General features: G+C 31.4%; 5 protein-coding genes across 11 annotated transcripts in view; 3 read left to right on the forward strand and 2 right to left on the reverse strand.

Moving 5' to 3' along the window:
• LOC115245428 (double-stranded RNA-specific editase 1-like) overlaps window positions 1-5,651 on the forward strand; it is a 7,019-nt gene extending 1,368 nt beyond the window's left edge. The window contains exons 2-7 of one of the 3 annotated variants that reach the window (XM_029823739.1): window positions 115-161; window positions 2,798-2,956; window positions 3,422-3,977; window positions 4,516-4,685; window positions 4,859-5,399; window positions 5,480-5,651. In XM_029823739.1, the coding sequence (XP_029679599.1) occupies window positions 3,605-3,977; window positions 4,516-4,685; window positions 4,859-5,399; window positions 5,480-5,592 (1,197 nt within the window). In that variant the 5' untranslated portion in view covers window positions 115-161; window positions 2,798-2,956; window positions 3,422-3,604 and the 3' untranslated portion in view covers window positions 5,593-5,651. The remainder of the gene's footprint in view (window positions 1-114; window positions 162-2,797; window positions 2,957-3,421; window positions 3,978-4,515; window positions 4,686-4,858; window positions 5,400-5,479) is intronic. The other 2 variants (XM_029823737.1, XM_029823738.1) reach the window with 2 other exon arrangements.
• A 2,653-nt stretch (window positions 5,652-8,304) lies between these two features.
• On the forward strand, window positions 8,305-9,835 carry LOC115245430 (intraflagellar transport protein 22 homolog). Its single transcript, XM_029823741.1, has 4 exons — window positions 8,305-8,733; window positions 8,889-9,058; window positions 9,134-9,333; window positions 9,466-9,835. The coding sequence occupies exons 1-4, from the start codon at window positions 8,695-8,697 to the stop codon at window positions 9,627-9,629; spliced, it is 573 nt and encodes a 190-aa protein (XP_029679601.1). The 5' UTR covers window positions 8,305-8,694; the 3' UTR covers window positions 9,630-9,835.
• Window positions 9,679-12,442, reverse strand: LOC115245427 (bifunctional coenzyme A synthase). Of its 2 annotated transcripts, none has more exons than XM_029823736.1 (5): window positions 11,416-12,442; window positions 10,922-11,265; window positions 10,539-10,790; window positions 10,262-10,444; window positions 9,679-10,065 (listed from the first exon to the last, which is right to left on the reverse strand). In XM_029823736.1, exons 1-5 carry the CDS (start codon window positions 12,020-12,022, stop codon window positions 9,862-9,864), a joined length of 1,590 nt encoding a protein of 529 aa, XP_029679596.1. In that variant the 5' UTR covers window positions 12,023-12,442; the 3' UTR covers window positions 9,679-9,861. The 2 variants fall into 2 exon arrangements, with proteins under 2 accessions (XP_029679596.1, XP_029679595.1); XM_029823735.1 differs by having other exon boundaries at window positions 10,539-10,793; window positions 11,416-12,437.
• A 268-nt stretch (window positions 12,443-12,710) lies between these two features.
• Window positions 12,711-16,230, forward strand: LOC115245496 (WD repeat-containing protein 36). 4 transcript variants are annotated; one of them, XM_029823850.1, is made up of 4 exons: window positions 12,711-12,744; window positions 13,077-14,680; window positions 14,749-15,026; window positions 15,300-16,230. In XM_029823850.1, the coding sequence occupies exons 2-4, from the start codon at window positions 13,147-13,149 to the stop codon at window positions 16,158-16,160; spliced, it is 2,673 nt and encodes an 890-aa protein (XP_029679710.1). In that variant the 5' UTR covers window positions 12,711-12,744; window positions 13,077-13,146; the 3' UTR covers window positions 16,161-16,230. The 4 variants fall into 4 exon arrangements, with proteins under 4 accessions (XP_029679710.1, XP_029679712.1, XP_029679708.1 ...); XM_029823852.1 differs by lacking the exon at window positions 12,711-12,744 and adding an exon at window positions 12,795-12,811; XM_029823848.1 differs by lacking the exon at window positions 12,711-12,744 and adding an exon at window positions 12,849-12,950.
• Window positions 16,231-16,510: 280 nt separating this feature from the next.
• LOC115245490 (nucleoporin NDC1) lies at window positions 16,511-18,713 on the reverse strand. Its single transcript, XM_029823842.1, has one exon. It carries the CDS (start codon window positions 18,440-18,442, stop codon window positions 16,706-16,708), a length of 1,737 nt encoding a protein of 578 aa, XP_029679702.1. The 5' UTR covers window positions 18,443-18,713; the 3' UTR covers window positions 16,511-16,705.
• Window positions 18,714-21,052: the final 2,339 nt, after the last annotated feature.

The following is a 21,052-nucleotide window of genomic DNA, read 5'->3' on the forward strand; positions in this document are numbered from 1 at the left end:
TATATATATATATTTAGAGAATTGAATAAATTTCGGAAATAAATTCCTTGCTCGCAATATCATTAATATGTTATATTTTCTTATAAAGTATTAATAAATGATTTTGTATTGCAGCACGGAATGCAAACAATTCCCAAGTTCAAGGGTCCTATCCAATGCCAGTAAGTTTTCTTCTTTTTTTATATCTATAATAATATCTACAATAATATCCATATTTTCTATCTATAATAATGTCTGTTGTTTATACATACACATATCAATAATATATCACATACAATAATATATCATATACAATAATAATATTACATCAATAATATATTACATACAATATCATATACAGATAAATAAAGACAAATAAAACAATTATGCAAGGTGCAGTAAAGGTATTATTATACAAGATATATATCAAAGGTATTATTGTAGTTTCAAAACACATACATACACATATATACATATAATAATTAATTAAGATTATTGAATGTAATAATTTTAACTTGAAAGTATTTTATTTTATATGAAAACATAGTCACAAACATTGCTCTCGAAGAAAATAGCAATAGTTGCATAAGATGTTATTCTATTAAGATAATTTTCGTTTAGTTACATTTAAATAACATTATACAAATTTTTTAACAATTGTAGAAAGGAGATAAAGAAAAAAGATTAAGAGCATTATTATATGTAATTAATTCTTATATATGGCATATAAATGATATGCTTAATTTGCCTCATAAGTTGTCCCAATTTTACCTATTTACATAATATATAATACAATTCTATTTCTTCCTTAATATATTGTTCAATAACATAATTTAATATTAGTTTACATATGCATATATATATACATCAAAAATATAATTTATATTAAAGAGAAATATAAAAACTTTGTTTCTAATGTAACAAATTATTTTTGCAGAATTTTATTAGATTCATTTTTTTTAATTTATTAGTAACAACCAGATAATACACTATATATATATAATAATATGGTGTATTATAATAATACATGTATAAAATTTATGACAATATAATATGTGTGCATTAAAGTTTAACTAAATTATTAAAGCATTTTTATATCTCATGTAAAGAAAAGAATGTCACTGAAAAATACATTAAAAAGTAATTAAAATAATAATGCTCTCCTTAACAAACAGATAATCTATACTTAAAAATTAGATAAAAATATTACATTTTGGAAAAATTTTATTTTAGAGAGAAAACCCATGTATTTATCATTATTCTTGAAAGTATTAAAATTGATCAAAAATAGAAGTTAGTTTTATAATTATACTCATAAAAAAAGTGAAGAAACAAAAGCAGTTACTCATTAATTGTTAAAAATATTTTATTTATTCATTATGTATGTGGTTCATCCAAAAATAAAAAAATAAATACATACACGCACACACATTCATATATATGTATATATACAAGTGTTTTACTAACTTTATTATGTTCCATTTTTTAAGGAACTATTAAAGATATCGATATAAACTTTTTTTAAATTTTATCAAATTTAGATTAAAATAAGATCTTTAAAAATGTATAAGAATTTAAGGGTGGAAAAAGTCCGAAAAGAATCTAGCTCCGATTTCGATGAAACTTTGTGAAAAGCTTTCTTTCAAGTTAAAATGGAAGCCTCTAAAGGGAATTTTGGCTGGGAATTTTTCTGCCAAATAAAACAAAGTAAATATTAATTAGTAACCTCAGCCTTACAACATATGTAAAGGTCAAGATCATCGGCGAGGTGTCCGTTAATGTAAATAATTACCGATTCGGTATCATTTTCTCTTAAAAAATGACTTTCTTATAGAAGTCGCCAAAATTCCTTTTAGAGACTTCCATTTTAACCTGAAAGGAAGCTTTTCACAAAGTTTCATCGAAATCGGAGATAAGCTCTTTTCGGAACTTTATCCGAATTTAATTACTATTTCACTAAAAATTTTGTAATTGCCCCTTACAATGGCTTTAATATCTATTTTACTACATAATATAAAAAAAAACTATTCGATAAAATTTAAAAAAAGTGTTTCTTGATATCGTCAAGAGTTCCTTAGAAAATGGGGCATAATACAGTTAATTAAATATCCCATGTATATATATTTATATAGATATAATTTTCACATATATATTTCTTATTCTCTAAAAATATAAAAAAATATTCCACATTATGTAATCTTCTGCATCAATAAATACGAAAAATAAACATTAACAAAATTTATCAAGTTTGTCAGTTTTTCAGTTCAAATGTTTTTTGTTTGAAATTTTCAGTTTCAATTTATCAGTTTGTCAGTTTAAAATTTAAAATCTGTTTAAATAATATTAATCTATCTCTGTTGTTCGATGATTGATATTCATTACATATAAAATTGTTTTCTTTCTAACTTTTGTCGATATTATTATTCTTAAAACATACATACACTTCTAGAAAGATATTATTTTTATATTACAACAAAAATTTATTTGTGTATGTCTGTATGTGTTCAATTATATATAAAATATATTAATATAAATTTTAACACTGTCAAGAAATAATTAAATAAAGTTGACTTTTATATATCATAAATCTTGTATTTAAATTAGTACTATAATGTGTTACAATATGCATTTTTAAATAATGATTTAAAATATTGATTGTACATGAGACACACACACTAATCAATGCAATAATGCCAATGTATATAATATGTTAGTTTTTATTCATAATCCAAATATGAGTTCCATTTGCTGTCAGCAAGATTGTTTCACTTGCACATACTAATTAGTGGTCCCTACTTTCCCCTCCCCTGCAACGCAGGTACTAGTAGCTATACAACAATACCGAGGAGGTGCATTCGACCAGGGACTAGGTCGTCAGTTACCCACATAGCATACCCTACCGTAGGCCGTTTTCTTGGTAGTTCGTGCTGAACTCGTGTCTAAGCAAATTTTACTATTGTAGAAATGCTATATCATTGTAAGCATTTTACTTATTGCATGATATCTTTAATTTCGATTCTTAAATTTTTTATTTAAACCAAATAAGAAATCAGATTTTATTATTTTCAATATTTATATTAATTTATAATATAATTTTATTACATAATAATATTAACGTTTTTTCTGACAATCTCTTTTCACTTTTTAAATGTATTTTAATTTGGGTACCCACACAATAGAAAAGCATTATTTATCATGCTTTTTCTTATAGGAGAGTCTATCATATTATAAATACTATTTATTAATACATAATATACTTTTAATTCAACAAAAACTTAGCTCAGTCATGAGTAAAGAGACGTTGGCCACAGTAAAGGTAACATGGTTGGTATGAGCTATGGAGGTAGCGTTTAATGGTTCTAGCATACGATGCTAGACCTTGGTGGGGTAGCACAACCGTAGAGGTTCCTTGTGTAGCGGCGACCCACCCTATGTTTTACAGTATAATACACAAGGAAGTTACCAAGCATCGCAATCTACGTCCAATCAACAAAGCAATTACAAACAAGGCAACATACAAAACTCACAAGGCTTCAAATCGCAGCCGCAGCAGCAGCAGCAGCAGCAGCAACAACAACAGCCAGCGCAATTGCCACCAGCTGCAGCAACTCGGCCTTTATCAACTATGGCACCTACACAATTAAAATCGCAAATGCAACAAGGACAGCAGCAAATGTTACAACAGCAGCCACCGCCGCAGCAACAAATGCAACAACAACCCCAACAGCAGCAGGCACCAAATCCGCCTCCATTGCCACAACGATTGAAGCCAATCTTAAAACAAAGTACACCAACATTTGTGCAGCCAGCTACAACTGCTGCGCAAATTACGCCCGTGACTTCTCAGCCTTGTGTGCCTCCAGTAGTACCTGCTCCGACTCTATTCTCCGATTCTACTAATAACAATTCTGATGTTAATGATGATAGTATAAAGACAGAAGATGCAGATATTGAAATGCAAGATGTTCAACCAAGATGGCGAAGAAAAATACCTGGATGTAAATATTTTCAAATTAATTATAAATTAGATACAGAGATATACAATTTTATATATATCTATCTCTAGAATTCTAATTTAAATATTTACTATATATTTATAATATAAAAACATATCACAAAGATATAATCTTGTCACAATATTTAAATTTTAAGCAAATTTTTAATTATAAATTCTCTGATGACTTAAACAATTGTATGAATATAAAATTATTATTCATATGTATCTTCAATTACAGAATCATGTAATGTTAAACAAATCTGCCAAAACTTAAGAGTATAAATAGCTTAAAAAAAAATTAGAATTTGAACAGTACATTTATCGTTTGTATTGTAATATAAAATCAATTTTTCTTTTTTTGATGATGACATTTCACTGCGCAAATTTGAAGATTCGGGAACATCGAGTGCTCTGGTATTATACCATTGAGCATTGATTGTCCTGTAATCAATGTGAATTTCTATACTGACATATATAATAAATCCTAATTATTCTCGTATTCTTACATTTAACACATCTGATATAAACATTTTTTTTAGTTAAGGTAAATAAAAAATTGAAACGTCTTCGTATGAACCAGCGACTAAGAAAAACTTTGCAGCCTAAAAATGCAATAATGGTTTTGAACGAGATGAAGGCCGGAGTTCAATTTACATTCCCTGAAACTCAAGGACCTATGACAAATTCTCTTTATCTCGTTCATGCTGAGGTAACACTATGGAACAGTTTTTGCACACTATGCTTTTGTCACTTTAATTAAAGTTCTATTATAATTTTTACAGTGCATACTATTTAATATCTAATATACAATGCTGATATGCGTGTAAAAACTCATCTCTTTCAAATGTATCAAATGTATTAACCTAATTTATATTATTACAGCTTGATGGTAAAACTTACGTTGGACAAGGATTATCTAAACCACTTGCTCGTCAAAACGCAGCCGAGAACGCATTAAAAGCTTTATTACTTGAAAAGATGACAGCAGCATCTATGAAAGCACGTATAGATGCTGAATCAGATGGACAAGCTAATTCATCTTCAGATGGAGTAAAGGAAGACAGCATGAATGAGGATAGCACTCCTATGGACACTAATACTGAAGACGAAATTCCATGGAGTTCACTGGCCAGTTTTGCGCTTTATAAACTTTTCCTTGAATGGCATAATCAAGGAACATCAGTCCCAGTTCCACGACCTGGTTTACCAGCTACAAAAGGAGCCAAAAAAGATAATCCTAATGCACCTAAAACTCCCATTCAAAAAGAACTTCCACCTAATCCTGTAAATATACATCCAGTTATGTTATTGAATCAGATGAAACCTGGACTAACATATGTAGAACTCAGCCGTGTTGGTAATCCACCAAATACAATGTTTACTTTGGCTGTTGAAATTGATGGAATTGAATATTCAGGGACAGGTGTGTATAGCTTTATGAAGCAATTATTGCAAGATGTTTCCATTATTATTAATGTATAAATAAAAATTTTTATTTTACAGCTAAAAATAAAAAAGATGCCAAAAAGGCATCGGCTAAGGCAGCACTGTTAGCGTTATACAACTTAACCTATCCTGAAGATGCCGCCAAACAGGAAAATATGGTAGTTGGTTAAAATGTATAAAGTTTTATTCGTAATATAACATCACAAATAAATTTTTTTTTTTCAACAAAGCATGAAATATATTAAAGTAAAAGGCTCTGATATTAAATATTCGAGAGTAAAGATTGGGTTAATTAAGAGTCAAGCGCAGTAAACAATGCGCGAGTTTTGTATATGTTAAGAAGTAATTTATTGTACGTTTTGGTCCTGGATTCGGACCATTCCTAGCAAATAATATTAATTGACGTGTGTATGTGTCTGGCTGTGGCGCTCCGCACACTCACGGACGTGCACACATACTGCGCTTCTTTCCGGTTCCAGCCGTAAAGGACGAAATATATCGGTTCTGATTTTGTGGAACCATGAAAATTCGGACTATATCCGCGAGACCTGGTACTGGAAGTCACAGGGGCCGAGACATAACTATACATGCACGCTTCAATTAATATTATTTGCAAAGCATGGTCCGAATTCAGAACCGAAACTTACAATAAATTACTTCTCAACATATACAAAACTCCACGCATTGTTTACCGCGTTTGGCTCTTAATTAGCCCAATCTCGGACATGAAATATAATTTTGTTGACAAATCATAGATAATTATATCTATAATATCTGTAGTGTACATTGATGTCTTATTTTTACACATTAACAATCTTGGATTTTTAGTATACTTCTTGCAATTTACTTTTACACTATTGTGCACATTAAAGGTTATTGTACAAAAATTTACGATATAAGCATAAGTATAATTAAAACATTAAGATAATTATAATAAATATGAGTTATTATTTATATTGAATAACAATAATAATAGCTCTCTTAGAATTAATTATTTGTTATTGTAAATTTGTGTATGATTACCTTTATGCGCACTATGGTATCACCGAATTCGCTATAAGTTACGCAATTTTGAATGATTTAATTATTTCTAATCTTCTATGAAGTTATTTTCTCTATATGATTTTGTTTTTTACAAAAATAGTGTCGTTTATTAAAAAAAAGATATATTAATAGATATATCTTTATATTAATATGTGATTATTTTACAATTAATTATCAAATATTCTTTATTAATATCAATTATATTTATAATGATATAAATTATCTATAATTATTATTAAAAATTACATGTGCGTATTATTTGCACAATCCTTAACATACCAATAAGAAAAATAATATAAAGATATTACGAATTTAAATTTATCGGACTAGTAAAAGCCACACGCAGATGGTAGTGAGTCAGTCTCAAAGATAATTATTTTTCATTGAAATTGATTAATTATGCACACAAATTTCTTTTGATACAATACCAAATACTTAAATAATAATTTATTATCGTAAATCCTCCAACTCCTCTGAAAATCTATAATAATTGATCTCGAATTGAGATTATTCAAATACTTGGTATCATACCAAGAAAAATTTGTGCATAATTAATTAATTTCAATGAAAAATTGATTTTCCTTGAAATTGATGCATTACCATCCGCATCTGATTTTTACTAGTCCAATAAATTCAAATTTGTGTTTCACATTGAGAGTTCTAGTTTTATAATTTTTTTAGTTGTAAATATATGAAATTGTTCAATTATCTTTTTTATCATTTTTTTCCTATTATTAACTGTAAAAGTGTTATGACGCATTTAAGTTGCGTAACTTATTTTATATATTGATTATACAGGATGTCTGATAATAATCGCCCCACTCGTAATGTGCAGGTAGAGCGGTTAACCGTGTTAAACCGTAGTTAAACCGTGTAAGAAAGTCCTGTACCGTTTTGCGATCTTTGCAATAATTAAGGAGAAATTAATTTAAAAAGATTGATCAATTCGCGCGAGTATTAGCGGCGAGTAAGGACGGCCCCATTGATATGTGGTTGCTAGAACAAGAGAATTCAGCGTTATGTACCGCTCGTCGTAATCGTCATTTGTAGAGCGCTTCTCCCAAAACTTCATCGCGCGCCTAGCAACCGTATACTGGTTGTCTCTTCTCGCTGTGCGCTTACACTCGCGCATTGGTCGATCTTTTTTAATTAATTTCTCATTAATTATTGTGAAGAAAAATTATTGCAAAATGGTAGAGGACTTTCCTACTTACTTTAACCAGCTCTACCTGCTCATTACGGGTGGGGCGATTATTATCAGACACTTTGTATATATGATATTAAACACATATGTGATACATCCACATTTTGTGTTTTTATAATTGAGTTTCATGGGTGAATTCGTGTTTAGCTCACTTTTAGAATACTTAATTACATTCAAGTAAAACTTATAAGAAGTGGACGTATCTTATATTTAAGATATTCTTTAATGTGCATATCTTGAAAAATCAAACATATTCTTATTTAAAATTTGGAGAACTTCACCGAACAATTTACTACACAATATAGCAAAAAATGTACTTTACAATATAATAATTATTCATAGAAATCGAGATGAAATTTTTATTATAATCATGTGTTGATTACGGTAATAATGACATTGGTCACATAATTGATTACCGTACTACATAGTACTATGTATATTGTTAAAAAGACAGTATTGTAATGAATGTAATGAATATATTAATGTGTATTCAATAAAATTATAAATCTTTATTAGATGTGTGACATATTCATTTGGTGTACTTGTCATGTATTTTATAATGCACTTGCAAACATTTTATTATAACTAGGTAAAGCTCGTTTGTAGAATTTTATCACGAAATAAATAGATATAATTTAAATTCAATAAAAAATAGTTTTTGTAATTTTCTTTGATATAATATGTTATAATGCGCATATTTTTAGCTATATTTCATGTTAAAATAATAAATTTTGTATCATCATTTTAAGTCATATATTTATTACTCTTGTTTATTCTTTATGCATAGATAAAAATTCTCAAATTATTTTAATTATTTAAGAATTTTATAATCGGGATTCCAAAATCTGTTCTAATCATGTATATACCTGTGATCCGTGATTACTTATTTAGATTGATTATACTGTATCAAGCAATGGTCACTATAGTAACAATTGCCAAACAATAATACATTCTATATTGTTGTGTATGCTCACATCAGATGTATATATAATACAAGTATTCTTGCGACAGTCATTGTCAAATAATGTATACATTAAAATTGGTAATGATAGGACCAACTAAGGTAAGAAAATTCTCCTTTGATTAAATATTCATGATGAGTACTTAGGAAAGGATGTGAAATGTTTTATTATCGGATTATTATAATTATATAATAATTGAAATAATGGTCACACACAAGTATATAGTGTGCATGTATGTATTTATTTATTTATTTAGAGCGGGAAGACCACGATAGCAAATTTTCTGGCAGATGCTACCGAAATTCCGTATGACTATCGTCCAACTCGAGGTGTTCGAATATTGGAATTTGAAATAAACGATATTGAGGTAAATAATGAACACATTTCGAGGGACATCGAGCTATGGGATTGCAGTGGAGATCACAAGTATAAAGAAAATGACATGTATTTTCGCAATACTGGATTTTAAACAAAAGACAAAGACAGGAATATATTTTCTAGATTCAAAAACTGCTGGCCAGCTATACGTAAAGGCGTACATGGTGTGATACTTGTATACAGTACAAAAACGCAGGATTCTTCGAGACAGCTGAAAGAATTTTATGATTATTTCGTTAGCGAAGCCAAACTGGGGCCAAACAATTGTGTAATATTCTTCTTTGATTCTGATAATGCTACATCAAGTGCATCAAAAATTGTTTGTAAGTATATTAATAATATAAAAAGATATTGATAAATGCGCATACATAATTCTACATCAATATTTTTTTCAAATAGTATAAAACAGAATAACTTGTGTGTATTATTAATTTCTAAATTTTATATAATTAAAGCATCTAGCTTCTCTAATGTCTCTCATGTCAAGTGTAACGTGGATGATGGTGGAGATAAATTAAAAACTGATTTTCGATTGTTCCTAAGTACCTTAATGACAAAACTGCAAGAAAACAAAGAAGAGAAATTGATATTGAGTGACAATATATTATTTGCTAAATAATATATATTCATCTCTTATAGCAATTATGTAAATAATGAAAAACACTCTCTTTTATGCTATTAATATCTATTCTATTGTATTGTCAGTTACATTGCCGACAATTTACCTGATCACCAGTATTTCTTTCATATCATATTTTTTAATTACAAATTGTATCACAGAATAATGATCAAATATTATTTACAAATAAAAGTTAAATTCTCCCATGATTATAGGATATATGGAAAATTTATTAAGATTTATTTTCTTTGGCTAAAGCTGCTGTTAATTCTCTCCATGCTCTTTCTACTTGTTCTAGTGTAATTTCATGAGACCATAAAGTACATATGACAACATTGGCTTCTTTAACTTGCTCTGTATTACTCGGTTGTATTTCAATTCGCAACTTTGCTGCTTCTTCAGATAATTCATTTCGATTCATTATTCGTTTTATAGCCTGTAAATACATTAATTAAAATATAAACTGATAAAGAGATTAATGTTACGTTAACAGTTACAAATATTCTATGCAAGCATAACTGGAGAAGCGTAAAAAATGTATATGATATATATGTATATATATGGGACATAGCTAATTTCTATCATTAAATATAAATAGGCAAACATAATTTATCTGAAAGACAAGAACCAACCTCATTTTGTGGAATGATGCAAGTCCAAATTTCATGGCATACATTCTGCCATTTAGCTTGAATCAAAACAGCTGCTTCCATCACAATGATATTATAACCCTTTGAATAAACAACATCTATTTCTTTTTTAGCTTGTTGCAGAATTAAAGGCCAGATTAATTTATTTAACTTTTCCAATTGCTCCTAAAATAAGTGTAATTCTCCATTAAATTAAATGGTAAGTAATAATAAACTAAAATGTACGAGATGTTGTATAAATATATATATATATACATACCTTATCATTGAACACTATGTCACCGAGTAACTTTCTATTTATAAATCCATCTGAGTTGAGAATGGAAGAACCAAAATGTTTAAGTATCGCATGAAAACAATCTTTTCCAGGTAAGTATAAGTCATGAGCTAGTTTATCACAATTTACAAGGCCAGCGCCAAGTTTTTCCAATTTTTCAGCAACTGAAGATTTTCCGCTTGCGATACCGCCCGTTAAACCAATAATATATGGTTTTAAGGGCTTATCATTTATCTTCTATAATAAAAGAAATAAAAGATTATTAATTAATTTATACATCCAGTTACACAAAAATTTGTGTAAACCAATTATTATTTTATGATTTATTATTATATCGCATTGTAAATATTTTGTAGAAAACCTACAGGTGCTTGCAGTCTTGTACCAAGTAACCGTATCCTGTGATTACTAGAACTAATCTTTGTTTCTTCAATTTCATTATAGGATTCATCCCCTACTAATTCTACCACATAAATGTACAGTTTGCTTAAATTTTTTTGCAAACGTAATTCATTGATTTTATCACCTCCGCGTTTTGTTTCCTCACTCACAACAATCATCTCAAATGTTGGATCTTCTTTAGTGGGTCCATATAAATCATTAATAGGAACAACACTGCATGTTATTGATGGATCTACATCTTCTAAAAATTCTTTAACTCCATTTATTCTTTGTGTACACGGTTGTATAAGCTCCCACAGTAATTTACCTGGAAATATTTATTATTTATTTTTAATTGTACAAAAGTATTGTATTAAATTGTCTTGTAATCTTTTTTATCTAAAAGTTATTCAAAAATATTATCTCTCTCTCGTTGTGTGAAAGATTAAAAAATACAAGTTATAAGAGAAATCATTACCAGAAAGCATGTTAGTGTCTGTTACACCAACAGTAAGCTTTTCTGTACAACGTAGAGCAGCTTCACTTAATAGAATCTTATGACCATTGTGCAATCGATCAAATGTGCCACCTAACACTACATTTTTGTAAGTAGTTACATTCTGTACAGCACATTCTGCGTCTTTGTGATCATTTTGCTCTTGCTCATAATTACAAGTAACAAAGCTATAATCCATCGATGTATTAGCTAAACAATCTTGTATGAACGCATCTGCCTCTTTCTTACTGCACGTTTGATCGAAGATCACTATCTCCACTGGTTTTTTAGTGTTTATGATAGATCTACCAGGATGTTTCATATTGGTGAGTAAAACACGAATATCGAGTCGAGAGGCAATTGTGGAAGTGTTTACATATATGTCTGCAATATTCTTAGAATATTGAGAGCCTCTCTGTTGCGATGTCACGATATTATAATTTCCTGGCGCAAAAATATTCTTCTCTGGAAGATATTGAATATACAGTGTTTTCAAAACATGCTCCTTAATCACAGGTAGTAATCTTCTCACTTTTGCAGGATTTGTTAAAACTAACAAACCAGTATTTGCCATATCAGGACAGTACATTAAAATTACTTCTACTTTCAGAATACGCCTCTCTAATATTTTGATTTACAATTCAATCTCATTAGACCTTGAACCCAATGCCCAGGAAATTGTGCAACTAATCAATTGATTTTTCGAACTTGAGATTCTTAGTTTCAAGAAGGAATTCTTTTTGTCTATTATTATTGTCATACACAGTAGCGATTATTAAAAAAAAAAAAAAAAAAAAAATTACAAAACAAATTACATAGATTTTTCTCATAAAACACTATTAGACTATTGAATCATTAAAGGTTAGAAATCAACATTAAAACTGATCATTTTGGACAAGTTTGTCATCATACGTTTTTCGTTTCACTGTCAGAACAGGGGTCAGATTAAATGAAATATTTATTTTAATCAGTAAATTTTAGAAAATATATCTGTGCTACAATTATTTATAAACAGAAGCATCCATCTTTTTTTTTATAAATGCCGCATCAGCTACAATCATCATATGTCTTCACGTGTGTTAATATTTTTGACAATCATTTGTTTTAGCTACATATATTTCTTTGCACAGAGCGAAACGGACATATTCACCAGTCCCTAGGGTAACAAACACAATTGACCAATCAGAGAATTCTATTTTCAACTGGCCATAGGTAATGTGTCTGATTGGACACATTGCATGTTCATCTTATTGTCGCATAATTCATGATTTTAATATGGTAACCACCGTGATTACTCCACGCGAAGCATGAGTATGGTTAAACCTAACCTCGCTTAAAAAAAAGAAATAGAGAAGTTCATATAATTATAAGTCTAGATGTAAATGTGCTAGATAACTTTACAGTGATAAAAATACTCTTTTAATTTCGAAAAGAAACAATTTCGAGGTCTTTTAATCGAGATACATCACTTTCATTGCGGCCTTGGTCGAGTACGGACGTGTTTTGACGTGTTGCACGTGTGTCCTTTGTTTAGACCTTATTTTTTGGACTTTTTCCTCTTCTAAGAGGATTTTTGTGTTTTTATTGTTGTTAACGACTTTGTATTACCACTTAACGCCACTTCTGTATACATTATACGCTAGGTTCTGGCCGTATTGACCCTCGATCGAGGGCAGGTGCCAATTAAAGAAAGAAGAAGAATCGAGATACACAATGGTGCAGAGTAGGATATTCGCACGGAATCGTGCCCTCGGATATGTTAGTAATCACATACCTTTAGTGACGAGGTACATCCTCAGAAGGAAGGAGCATTTCATCGTCACTTGCGTGGGCCGAGAGTTTCACACTTATGGATGTAAACATTTCACTTTGCTGAGCGTGTCGGGCATGCACGCCGACGACATCACTTGCCTGGTTACGGACACATTTCACGTATATACGGCCAGCGCGAATAAAGTTTACGCGTGGCGAAGGGGAACGGAGTTGAAGCACACGTACGAGGGTCACGACTGCGCGGTACATATTCTTTTACCGTTTGGTGCTCATCTGCTGTCCATTGATGAGAATAGCACGTTGAAGGTCTGGAACATTAAAGACGAGAGTTTGGTTCTGGAGTTGAACTTCAGCAATAACGTCTTCAAAATAACCACGTTGATACATCCCAACACTTATATGAATAAAATCTTGCTGGGTAGCGAACAAGGTCAGTTGCAACTATGGAACATCAAATCGATGAAAATGATCTACATGTTTAAAGGATGGCATAGCAGCGTGACAGCATTGGAGCAAGCGCCTGCGATAGATGTGGTTGCGATAGGTTTGAATGACGGTCGGATCATTCTGCATAATCTCAAGTACGATGAGACCCTCTTTGAACTGGTGCAAGATTGGGGCCCAGTGGTATCCATCAGCTTTCGTACGGACGGCCATCCCATCATGGCAACGGGTAGTTTAGGCGGGCAAATCGTATTTTGGAATTTGGAGCAACATACAGTGGAGAGTCAACTGTGCAATGCCCACGACGCCGCTGTTACAGGTCTGAGATACATACCGAACGAATCGCTATTGGTTTCATCGTCGCCTGACAATTCTCTAAAGCTGTGGATATTCGATATGGCCGATGGAGCGGGTAGACTCTTGAGGATAAGAGAGGGTCACGCCGAACCTCCGACGATCGTTCGGTTTTACGGGAACGATGGTAATTATCTGTTGACCGCGGGCGGCGATTCATCCCTCCGGTTGTTTTCCACTGTCACGGAGATACTGAACAAGAGTCTAGGTAGAGCCTCGTTTAATAGGAAAGCGTCTAAGAAGAAAAGTCTTTCGGTCGACGATCCGTTGTTAATGCCACCGATAACTGAGCTTGCGTACGAAGTAACGCGAGAGAAAGAATGGTGCAACATAGCGGCTACTCATTCTGGTTTGGGTGTAGTCACTACGTGGTCGTCTCATCTGCAGAAGATGGGTGATCTTAAACTGCTCCCCGAGAGATTTAAAAATAATTACAATGCCTGCGCGACCAGCTTATGTTTAACGAGCTGCGGAAACTTTGTTGTGATCGGTTACAACACGGGTCATGTTGATAGATTTAACATTCAATCTGGAATCCATAGAGCATCCTATGGGAAACAGAACGGTGCTCATGAGGGTCCTGTTAAAGGCATCATGGTTGATGATTTGAATCAAACTGTCATTACTGCCGGCAGAGACGCGAAAATCAAATTTTGGGATTTTAAACCTAACAAAGGTATCTATATTATAAAAAAAAATTATATTTTTCCTAAATATATTTTAACGTAATCTTTATTATTACAGGTATAACAACGGCAAGGACGATATTAAAGCTGGAAGAATCGATCGAATGGATACGATATCACAATGAGAGTTCCCTCGTAGCTATAGCCTTAGAAAATTTTGATATTGTGTTAATGGATCTGGATACAAGAACGATAGTTCGGCATTTTCAAGGACACGAGGGACGAATAACGGATGCGTGTTTCAATCCTAATTCTAGATGGTTAATCACAGCATCTATGGATTGCACAATCCGCACTTGGGACATACCATCTTCACACTTAATAGATATCTTTCAGGTAAACTTGATCTTACTATCATATATATTTCGAATTTCAGTATAGATAAAAATAATATACGATGCAAATCTAAAAAATTCAAAGACATCTCAAATTTAAAAATTATAAACGTTTATATATACACGACTTATTTTGGAATATATTTTCATTTCTTGTAAAATTCTTTATAAAAGTTGTTTTGGTATTATCCGATTTTTTTATATTACTTGGAGTAAGAAGCGCTGCATCTCAGAAAATATATAAATTATAAATCTCTTGTATTTTTTTGTACAGGTTCCTGAAGCTTGCATATCTTTAAATTTCTCTCCAACAGCAGAATTTCTTGCGACCGCACATGTACATAACATGGGAATCTTTTTATGGTCAAATCGTATGCTCTATTCACATGTATCGTTGAAAGCCATCAGTAAGGACGACATGATACCCGAAGTATTACTTCCCGGCTCTTCAGTAGAAGCTAAGGAGAATATTGACGAGGATGATGTCGTCGCCGTGGAGCCAGATTACACGTCTCCCGATCAGCTCGACAGTGATCTCATAACTATGTCTGCCGTGGCTCAATCAAGATGGCAGAATCTACTTGACATCGATATTATTAAAAGGCGAAATAAACCACAACAACCGCCAAAAGCTCCCGAGACAGCGCCGTTTTTCTTACCCACGATTCCGTCGTTACAATTACGTTTCGATTTCACGGATGTAAAGAGTGCCGACAAAACCGAAACCTCGCGTGTTCATTCCGCTTTACAAAATTTCACGCCGTTTAATAAAAGTTTGCAATCAACCACCACGACTGATAATTTTTCAGATGCAGTAGAAAAATTGAAAGCGATGAATCCTAGCGACATTGATTTCGAGATTCAATCGCTATCTCTGGACGAGAGTTCCGCGGAATTGTCGATGTTACAATTCATGAAGATGCTTCATTACATGATAAAACGACAGACGGATTTCGAATTGTCGCAAGCCTATTTGGCGGTGTTCTTAAAGTGGCACGGTACTACGATATCGGAAAACGAGGCGTTACGAGATTATCTGCGAAAAATCCAAGAGGCGCAAATGAATAATTGGCTTAAACTACGAGAGAAATTATTTTATAATTTAAGTGTCGTACAAAATTTAAAAAAAATGTAATATAGCATATGAATTATTCATATATCGCGCGTGTAAATATTTTTATAATAACTATAAATAAATCAACACAATAAACCGAAATGTTTTATACATTCGAAATTTTAGCATTTTTATATAACATACAATTCTCAAAATTGAGGCTTATTAATGATAAAACTTTTTTTTTTGAAAAAATATTGATATTTATTATGGACATACAATTATATTACCAATTAGTATTGAAAAATATATATGCATAATAAAAAATATTTTTTTTGCTGTTCCCGCGCATATTTGTATTTTTAAAGACACATACATAAAACTTAATATTTCCCCAGTAAAATAACATATTTCAATATAGATATCTATGATTACTTTTTTCTAGAATATTTTATTTTTCCTCGTGAACACAAAGTATAAAAAAAGAATTTATATTGAAACTGTGTAATTACATAATTAAGTGAAAAAAAGTAGTTCATTCAATCATAATTAATCTGAAATGCAGTTTTTTTTTTACAGTTTTATATTATATATATAAGCACACACTTGGTACTAATATTTACAAACTATTCCCTATAATTAAGAAAGCTTTGCAGTTGTTCTATTGTCAAAGATTCAAGGGATAAATCATTGATATATGGTTCAAAGTTTGTAACAATTCTATACAGACTACGTTTGATAGCACTTCTTAAAGACGTAAAAATTTCTTTAGTAAATTTATCATCAGCTTGAATTTTTCTTGCTAATACAGCTGATTTTTGCAATTTATCCAAAACCTGCTTCACCGATAACAAAGTATTGATAATGTTTGGCACATCTTTTTGTACAACGCCATAAGAATCTTCACTGAGCGAAAACACCGATAATGATGAAATAGCTTCGGCTGCCCAAATCACTAGTTGTCCATTGAATAATAGATAACGGATTTTATTATCATCTTGTTCACCAAAGATGTAATTAATAAGTGGCTTAGAAAGTAAATATGCTACAAAAGCATCTCGTTTCTGTTTAATAAACTTTTGGATAAACATGCCACTATAAGGAACTTCCTTTGTCTCTGTTTCTGTTGATACCGTCGGCGTTACATCCGGTACTAACTTCCGCATATGATATATATGATCCTTTTGTACAGGTCGTGCAGGCGCGATTCTTGCTGTCAATACATTCGCGCTATAACAAAATTGTTGCTCTTGAGGTTTTATGGATATAGCATTGAAGTCGCATGAAAATTTTTTAAGAACATCCATGCATTTTTGCACAATGCAATTCCAGTTGTATGGATGACCACCTGGTTGACTGAGTGTAAACAACATTCCTCTTCTTATTTTCTCCTTTTGGGCTAAGGTGACTAAATCTAGATAACCCAAGTGTTGCATTATCGGTATCTTGTCCATCGATAGTGCATCTATAAGCGTTAATTCTGTAGCGTTCACACTGTATGCATCGCTTGAACCAAATTTAAATGGAATCCATTCGGTCAGATATATTTCAAACAACAAGTAAGTGCTGCTTGTAGTCAGTATGAATATAAATTGGTGAAGCCACAATTGTAATATTAATGTCAGATTTAGCAATCTAGACATATTGTCTAAAGGTTCGACTTCTGTTTGTATTGAGATCACAGACAACAGTACTCCTCGACAGTACGATCCCAGAAAATAGTAAATAGCCATGTAATACAGAGTCGACCATGTAGAGGAAACCATTAGCTTTGGAAGCATAGTGTAAATTCCTTGTTTCAGTCGGAGAAATTTAGACTGCGCTATAATGGAAAACCGGAAATACTTCATGGAGTCATTAATCTTAATGGAGAAATATAATCCACTCCATAAACCACTGAATAGTAGAAAATAATATTCCTCCACCAAACATGTTCCATACACGATGTTACAATCTGCAGTCAAGGAACTGTACGTTCCTCCTTTCAATGACAAATGCAACCAGACCAAAATGCCACCCATAATGATATATGAGCCTTTCAGACATAAGTTTTGAATTGCGAGAGTTGCACACAATTTGACAAATCTGCTCTTATAATATGGTGGACTGTAGAGATAAATCTTGCTGCAGAAAACACCCTGTAAGGAGGTCACCGCGGCGAAAATGAGGAGATAAATCCACATTCGTAGTGACGTTACAGTTGTCCACGTGTTCTGAAGCCAATGTACGTAATCTGTACTCAGATTTGTAAACAGGACGAGGCAGTAGACTAGAAGAAATTGTAATATTATACTCGAGACGACAGCCAGCAACATTCGCTGCGTCAAGAGTTTCTTGCAATCCTTTTTGTCAACTTCGATCATCTTGTTCGTTGAAGTTGACCAGTTAACCTTGATAAGAGCAAATCTTCACCGGCAAATCTTCACTCCACGTAGTTTCCTGCAGTGACGCTCCGCGTAACTCAAACTCCTTCCCGTGGTATAACGTTATGCATCACGACTTTCGCGTGTTTTCTCGAAAATAAGATTAGACATTTTCCGCATAGAAAATTCAAAATGCCGTAACCTAGCACAACCTTATCGTTCTTTTAGCGCCATTAAACTTATTATCACTGGGCGCGTTCGGCAGAGAAAGCGCTCAGTTATCATCTTGTCAACACTCGACATTGATTTGTTGGTTCTAAAAGTAAGAGCCAATCACGTTCGATTGCTACTGAGCGGTTTTCTCTACTGAACGCGCCCACTTATTACCATAGGTGCGTTCTCGAAAGTCTCGAAGCGTTTGATTGACCAATCAGAGAAAAAGAAAACATTGCTCCTTTCGCCCTGATTGGTCAAATGATTCGAAACTTCAAGTGGAACTTCAGTGGTTCCACTTGAGGTTTCGAATCAAACGATTCGAAATTTCAAATGGAACCACTGAACTCTATACATAGTGGAACGCGCTTTCTCATATAAGCCTGGCGTAAACGTCCGGGATGACAAAGAGGGTATTGTGTGACTTTTGTCTCTTTTCTTCTTAAGCTCTTGCACTAATGTATGTATATATAGTCGACACCACTACCACCATAGACTTTTGACAGTGATTCTACCACTAAAAAAGAAGGCCTATAACAGAAAGAGACAAAAAGTCACATAATGCTTTCTTTGTCATCCCGCATCTTGAGTAGCTTTCCAAGCAGATGCCTAATATATATATGCTATGATAATATATATGCTGAAGATCCGAACCTAGGATCAAAATATGTCCAATAAACAAGAAACACATGGAAAATAACACCTGCATATTATTTACCGCGTCAGGCTCCTAATTAGCCCATTATTTACTTATATATTAAATATCAGAGCCTTTATTTCAACTTTTTATTATTAGTTTAACTAAAAATGATCTGATTTATGTTGTGTGTTTGATGTAATTTTAATCGCAAAAATCTCATTAATAAAATTATTCTCAAACCAATAAAATGCAAGTAAGAATCTTTCTCAAAGTAGAATCGAAGTGACAGAAATCTAAATTATAAATTATCATTTTGTTGCGATCTTTACGAACAATAACTTTTTCCATCGATATTTAGAGTAAAGATATTTTGTCCTATGCTCTATTTCTCTCGTACAACTTTTCGATTATTTAAATATAATTTGGATTGAGAACGCGCAATTAAACAATATTTAAGAATATAACAATATTAAGGATCGAGTAATTAGCATAACGAAAGTGATATGTTAATTGATAAATAAATAATTAATTTATAAATTAAGATACTTTTATAATTTAATATTCTGCATATATATATATATATATATATATATATATATATATATATATATATATATATATATATATATATATATATATATATATATATATATATATATATATATATATATATATATATATATATATATATATATATATATATATATATATATATATATATATATATATATATATATATATATATATATATATATATATATATATATATATATATATATATATATATATATATATATATATATATATATGTGTGTGTCATAGTATGAAAAATATTTCGGCAACAAAATATCAACAACTATGTGTTTGGCATTGGCGGCGCGGCGTAAACATTGACGCGCTATCATTAACATACCTCGACTCTGTTATCATTCGCGCGACGACACTCAAGCAGGAAAGTAGTTTTGCGAGACGCTCCGTCGAATTTCTTCTCTAAACGCGATCGCGATCAATATCGGGAAATATTTTGATATAATTAATTAATTTGATATAATAGATTAATAATTAATTCTCTTTCTTTCTTTTACTCTCTAGGCAATTATTTAAAAATACTTGAAATTAAATATATTTTGTCCGATATTTTTTTGTTCGATTTTTCGATGATCTAAATATGATTCGGATTGAGAACGCGCAATAAAATAATCTAATCGCAGATCCGAGTAAGTAACATAACGATAAGCTTCGTGATATATTAATCGTTTATTAAATAATCGATCTATAATTTAAAATATTTGTATAATAAAATATTTCGCGTGTATATACGTCATAATACACAAAATAATTTTGGCTGCGAATTATCAATAACGTATGGTATGCGGTCTTGGCAGCGTAAACAATAGCGCCCTATTGTTTACGACTTACGGTTTTATCATTCGCACGGCGACACTCGAACAGTAATGTAATAGTGCGAGACGCACCGTCAAATTCCTTTTCTAAATGTGATCGCGACAAGTATCGGGAAATAATTTGATATAATTAATTATTAATTCTCTCTCTTTCTTTTACTTTTTAGGCAACAATTATTTTAAAATATTTAAAATTAAATATATTTTGTCTGATGTTTTTTCGTTCGACTTTTCGATGATCTAAATAAGATTCGGATTGAGAACACGCAATAAAATAGTCTAATCACAGATCCGAATAATTAACATAACGATAAGCTCCGTGATATATTAATCGTTTATTAAATAAATTATTTA

Source organism: Formica exsecta, unplaced genomic scaffold (assembly GCF_003651465.1).
Source record: "Formica exsecta isolate Colony F162 unplaced genomic scaffold, ASM365146v1 scaffold98, whole genome shotgun sequence".
NCBI lineage: Eukaryota > Metazoa > Arthropoda > Insecta > Hymenoptera > Formicidae > Formica > Formica exsecta.